Source organism: Austrofundulus limnaeus, unplaced genomic scaffold (genome assembly GCF_001266775.1).
Source record: "Austrofundulus limnaeus strain Quisiro unplaced genomic scaffold, Austrofundulus_limnaeus-1.0 Scaffold14, whole genome shotgun sequence".
Taxonomy (NCBI): Eukaryota; Metazoa; Chordata; class Actinopteri; order Cyprinodontiformes; family Rivulidae; genus Austrofundulus; species Austrofundulus limnaeus.
The window spans coordinates 548,017-554,689 of NW_013952416.1; the positions used below are offsets into that span (position 1 = coordinate 548,017).

Below are 6,673 nucleotides of genomic sequence, written 5' to 3' on the forward strand. Positions count from 1 at the left end.
GGCTCTGTTTTTGTCATTTTATTCTTCTTTCTTTAAAAATTTACCATTCAGCAACTCTTAGCTTTGGCTAATTCTATTTAGTGTCCCAGAAAGTGTAAAATATTTGTCTGCCTTTAGCTAAAACTCAGGCATGAAATGTTTCAGACAAAATGTTTTCCTTTTAAGGAATACTAAGTTATTAACTTACAATAAATCTCTACTCCTTTCACTTAAACAAATGCTCCTTTGGTATGTTTTAGAGTTGGAGACATGTGAGATCAGAACATCAGGGTAAATAATAAAAAAATGCCTGTAGAAATATTTATTTTCACCAAATAAAGTGTTGAAAACATGTAAACCTTTTATCTTCTACATGCAGTGTAAGTAAATGACATCGTTGCACCACTAAAATCTGCATTTACAAAAATCTGTTGCTTTTTTTTCCTCGTGTCTAAAATTGCAGGAAGGACCTATCAAAAAAGCTTTAAAAAATAAAAGACGCAGCACCAAAAAGCAGAGAATGGAACATTCAGCTGAAGCGTCAAACGTTGCGTTGCCATGGAAATGTTATCTTGTTAGGTGGTGACACAATTTAGAAATACGTACTTGGTTAAGAAATATTATGTAAGACCCCTCTCTCGCGTCTCTCTGTCCTCTCTCCCTGTCAGAAAGCATTGGAGCTCAGATCAGTGTTGATGTTGCAAAGTAGAGCCGGGCAGTGAATTCAAATGACAAACACATAATATAAGCATGGAGGTGGTCTCCGAGTGTGCTTGTTCTAATAATCTGTCCTCGTCTCCCGGCCCATTTCCACTGCAGGAGCTAAAGCCCATCCATCAACCTACGGGGCAAAACGTCTCTCCTCCAGACTCCATTTGGTTCACTGAATCCTCACTGAGGGAGACACAAAGAGATAAAAAAGATGAAGGGATGTGGGGATGGAGGAGGAGGAGGAGTGGGCTTTGACAAAAAAGAGAAGTGAGGACGCTTGTTGAGCGAGGCCGAGGAGGCGGAGTGGGAAGATAGGTGAAACGCAGAGAGAGAGCGAGCGAGAGAGAGCGAGAGAGAGCGAGAGCGAGAGCGAGAGCGAGAGCGAGAGCGAGAGCGAGAGCGAGAGCGAGAGCGAGAGAGAGAGAGAGAGAGAGAGAGAGAGGGAGAGAGAGAGGAGGAGGAGGAAATAGATGGATAAAAGTGAGAACAGAACAACCAGGCAGAGTTCAGTCTTCTCTGGTTTCCTTGACTAAGAATAGCAGCTCTTTTGGAAGTTTGTTTGCTCCGGGACACGACCATTTGAATAAAAGCTTCTATCACTTCTCATAATGCTCATCTGTGTGTGTGTGTGTGTGTGTGTGTGTGTGTGTGTGTGTGTGTGTGTGTGTGTGTGAGCTCCACTGTATCTGCAGTTGCATGTGATGGCATGCGTCTGCATGTGGGAGAGATTTTTAAAGATAGATTTGGATGGAAATTCATAAGAATAATAAAAGGGGGAGGAGAGTAACAGGGAGCAGGCTAATTGATGCTGATGATAATAGGCTGATGGGAGAAGACAACTGATGTTTTATTTCAGCGAGCAAATGACTGTGTTGAGCCACCAACCCTCCCTCAAACTGCACTCTGCCTGCTTTTAGCGAGGTGTGTGAAACTTTAATCTGGATTCATAGGAACAGGAAAAACACAACAAACACGGGATCTATTAGCTTCAAAAATAAGTTGAGGATTAAATCGTTTCAGTAAAGCTGACTGAGTTTTGTCTCCCTTTTGTGTTGGTTAGCTGTGGCCTCCATCTTGATTTGTATTGTTTCAAATACTAAATAAACTTATTGAGACTTTCAATAAATTTATCATGAACTATTTTCATCAATGTGTCAGTTATAAAATGTTTATTCGCTTTGTTCTTCTAGCACTACTTCCTGATTGTGTTTGGTCACGATGGACAAAAACCTCTGGAGCTGCGGACAGATGAGGAGAGCGAGTGTGACGAATGGGTGGAGGCCATCCAGCAGGCGAGGTACGAACAGCACAGCCCATCAAGGCAGTGCTTCTCAATTCCGGTCCTTGTGACCCCACTATCTTGTATGTTTTAGTTGTTTCCCTGCTTTGGCAAACATGATTTAAATGAATTAGTGATTAACAGGCTTCTGCAGGACTTAAAGACATGCTGAAGAGCAGGGAAACAGCTAGAACATGCAGGATAGTGGGTCATGAGGACCGGAACTGAGAACCACTACATCAAAGGAACATTTCTGTGGGACTGRGACATAATCATTTTATTCAGGCTGAAACTGTGCTTTCTGTTGTCCCAATGCATCTCAGTGATCCAGGTAGAAAAATAATAATAATAAAATAAAAGTTTAGTTTAGGATGGTTTCTTATTYAATGAAAAGTTTCGTCTCTCCTCAGAGACTTCTTCAGTCTGAGGAGTTTCTGTGCTTTCTGTTCCTCGGCACAAAAAAGGAACCATTTTACTGGATCAAGCAGCAGGATATCAGTTTAATCTAACATGACAGTGTGTGTTGTTGGCCTAATTAATAATCATGTTTAATTTAATGCAAAGCTGGTTTTATAAGGAGACATGATTTAGGACTCAGTTATAACAAAAGAATAACAGTAACCAACTTTAGTATTATTATATAGAATAAAGTATTGATACTTTCTAGGCAAGTAACTTACCAGGTAATTTATGGTATTGGTTACAAGGTACTGGTTTGCACCAGCTAAGTATTAGATACATACCTGGTATGAACATGGTAAGTCGACTATAAGTACCCTGTAACAAGTATACTTTCCTGGTATTTAAGTCCTACCTACTAGATAAGTACCAGGTACAAACCTGGTAATTACAGAGGAACAAGTCATTTTATAAGGAAGTCCAGTCCTCACAGGTACCAAATACATACCAGGTACGTACATGTAAGTACCCTACAGGTACCAGGTGCATACCCTGTAAGTACACAAGTAGTAACCTGTAGGTACTGAGCTGTAGTATGTATTACTACCCGTTTTATTTTCTTCATACAGTGTTTTATTGTGAGCTGCTGTCATGTATAGGAATGATTATTTTGTAAATGTGATCAATTTGATCAAAAAATACACTGAAAATTTGTATATTTTTTTGGTTTTTGTTTATTTTTTATTATTTTATATAGTATTTTTTAATGAAATGAATAAATTATTGAATTGAATTAAATTGAATTGAATTGAAAAAATATATTTTTGTATATGTGTTTGTTAAATAGTTTGAATAAAAAAATGGTTGTGTTATTTTTTTTAGAAAAGTTTGAAATTAGGGCTGTTTTTGTTTAAAAGTTCCTGTTTTTTCCTTTCAGCTACTCTGACCTCATTATTGAACGAGAAGTGCTGATGCAAAAATACATCCACCTTGTGCAAATCGTGGAGACGGAGAAGGTGGCAGCCAACCAGCTGCGCACTCAGCTGGAGGACCAGGACACCGAGATCGAGAGGCTGAAGTCAGAGGTAGATCAGATTTACAATGACATTCCTCAAGATTTTCATCATCTCACAGTCACTTCGGTTTATTTTCTGTCAAAAAATTTGAAGCCATGAGGTTTTCCCACTTTTGCAAAACAATGCACCGTGATTTATTATTAAACAGAAGCTTGAGCATTTCATAAAATGCACAGGACAACAGCTGACACGTGTCTGTCTGGTTTAGTGCTTTTCATTAAAACCACTCCTTCAACCTGCAGTTTGTTGGGCAGTTTAATGCAGGAGAGAGTGTGTTCCTCTTATTGCATGTCCTCCCCTTCAGGTATCGTTCCTGCTGCTAGACATTCATTCACAAATCATCTCCAGCGAAATAATTGGAACGATGTTATCACAAAGAGTTCGTCATTATAACGGAGCATTACTAATCCAAATAAAATGGAATTCTTTAATATTATAATTTAAAATGGCAATAAAGAAAAATACTGACATCACTTCATCCTTCGCTTACCTTCAGAATAGGACAAAACAAAAATTTATGTATGTTGTTTTAGGAGCACAAACAAGTGATTTTTTTTGGGCTCCTAAACTCAACATGCAGCTGACGTATTGTCCATGGACCAGAGGCCAAAATGTCACTATTTGCTCCATCTCAGGGTGGTGAAACTTCATCATAATGATTTGAAAAGCTCCATGTCAGATGATGTTTTGGTATTTTGGCCCTTCCAAAGTGGTAGTCATATTATATTATAGTCATATTTATTTGGGTATTATGTGCACATATTAAGTTCAAGATATGTTTAAAACTTTGTGGATATTCTGTCCACTCATAATAAAAATAAAAGACTCAGCATAACACAATCTGTACCATTTATAAAAAAAAAAATGATCTAGATAGTTTTCAATAAAAAGAAACTCATTCCAGAGATTTTTAAATKCTGAAATCTAACCTGTTTTATTTTCTCTCTTTTTTATGGGGATTAGGAATATATTGTTATTTACTCCCCAGCCTGCCCACACAGACCTGTGATCATGTTCCTGCCACAAAACACACAGAGTCCTAGAAGAAGAATGTTCAAACACACATGTCTGTGTGCACACCTCTATAGATGTATATGTGTTTATTTCTACACCTCTGGGTGTGGGAGGAGAAGCCGTTCGATAAAGACCATTCATCAGCCTGCTCACCAACGTCCAACACAAACCGTTTGTGCTGCATGATAAATTACACATTCTTGCTCAGATATGAAACTCACACAAATCAAACTACTACTCTCTGGTTCCTCACGCTGACACACAGCGCAGGTTATCACATCACACTAATCTGTTAGGTTTAGACAGGAACAGATCCAGGGCGCAGGCAGGCTCAAAAATATAACAAAAATTTATTTATAAATAACTAAAGGAGGGCTGCTGGCAGCAAACTTACAAGTATGGRGAGTCACARGCACGAGGGGAACAGAGCACGAGGAACACATGGAACMATYAACAATGAHCCGACACCAGACTGAGACAGGACAGGGTTTAAATACACAGCAAACTAATCAGGGAACAGAAAACACCTGGAGAGAAACACAAGGGTAATCAGCAGAGTGATGAGGGGCAGCTGGGCAAGGACACACTGGGGAACATAGAAAACACTAGGAAAACTAAGAAAATAAACACAGATCATGACATAATCAGGTTAACAAAACTAATTATTTTGACATAAACAACAAGTGATCCTGTTGGACTTTGAAAAGCTGTTTTAAATAGAAGATTTAACTTTATTCTCTTCAAATGTATTTGTTTTTGTACAATGTAATTACTGTATTATCACTTCAGAATTTTTTTTATTCATATTAAATATATTTAAAGTAAACTTTGGAACAAAACTACAACAAATTGGTGACATTAGTCTTTATTAAAGCTGTTGTAAAGGTCTTAGACTATAAATAAAAGCAAAAGAAAAGTATGTATCCAGCTGCAGTAAAAGGCAACAAAAAAAAAAGACATGTTTAAGGGCAAAATTACTGAGCTTTGTACGCATTAGGCAAGTCGAGCATGTGGAGACAACCCTATTAAAGGCAGCAGCTGCAAAGCATCTCTCCTGTGGTTCAGTGTTGGTTTAGAGATTTGCTGAACTGAGAAAGCTCGATGGAACAAAGTCGTGTTAAAATAAGAAAATAAAAAGGGCTGCACACAGGTAAAAATCTTAAAATCATACAGAAAAGTAAGGAAGAATGACTAAATTTGAGGAAACATGCTTCTATTGCTGCTGAAACTGTGGAGAACGAGAAACAAGATGGCGCCAAGCTGATAGAGACAAACACAAAAAACAAAAGAGTATTTTTGTGACACTGTAAAACTGCAACATTTAAATAAAAAAATAAAAAGACAAGAAACCAGAAAACAGAAAACAAGCACCATAAAACACCATGTATAAAGGTGTGATGCTCTTTAAAGGCTGATTTAATCACATCTTCAGTGTGAACGGTGCAAACGACCAGAGACAAACTGCTCCACAGACTGGAAAGCTTAGATCATATTTTTGTTTTTATTCTCACTAAATAATGAGCAGAAACTTGCTGGCTGGAGGCAGATCTCCTACGGGGGTTTGGAGGTAGACACGATATTTTAAATCAAACTGGGCTAATAAGTTTAAAACTCAGCGAGAAAGCTATTAAATGTTACAATTTAGAGGTGGAAGAGGAGCAGAAATCAAAGTTATGGGTTCATTCTCTTTTATAGCAGTTTAAAGATGAGCTGTTCTGTAGAAAGTGTTACTTTTAAATTGCTTCAGGGTTGAGTTTTGTAGCTGTAAATGAGGTTTATCAGAAAACATCACTACTATTTATAATTTTGTTTTTGTTTGAAATCATTCAAGTAGTTTAAACATTTTTACAAATAGTTTCTGGAGGAAACATAGTAATGAACTGGAATTTTAGTAAAAAATGCCTTCAATGCTAGAATTTTAAAGAAAAAGTTTGCAGTCTTTTGGTAGATGTTAAGGCTCTCAGCTACCACACCAAAATGCAGATCAGCATTTGTAAAATTAACTAAATTGTAGCCATTTTACAGTCACTAAAACTGACTCTAAAAGTTAATTTGCTGTCAATGTATGTAATGTTATTAATTTTCAAAAGTTTCAAAAATAATCTATGCTTTGACTGGTGAAATATTTTGCTAACAGACAAATTCCCAGCTGTTCTGAACAATCAGGCAACATGTGACATACCATGTGATCTTTTACTGTAATAAAAATATTCTG

At 37.4% G+C, this 6,673-nt stretch overlaps 1 protein-coding gene across 3 annotated transcripts in view; it reads left to right on the top strand.

Moving 5' to 3' along the window:
• Positions 1-6,673, top strand: part of rasgrf2b (Ras protein-specific guanine nucleotide-releasing factor 2b) — a 53,999-nt gene that overhangs the window by 17,773 nt on the left and 29,553 nt on the right. For all 3 annotated transcript variants that reach the window (XM_014002592.1, XM_014002593.1, XM_014002594.1), the window contains exons 2-3: positions 1,881-1,987; positions 3,306-3,453. In XM_014002592.1, the coding sequence (XP_013858046.1) occupies positions 1,881-1,987; positions 3,306-3,453 (255 nt within the window). The remainder of the gene's footprint in view (positions 1-1,880; positions 1,988-3,305; positions 3,454-6,673) is intronic.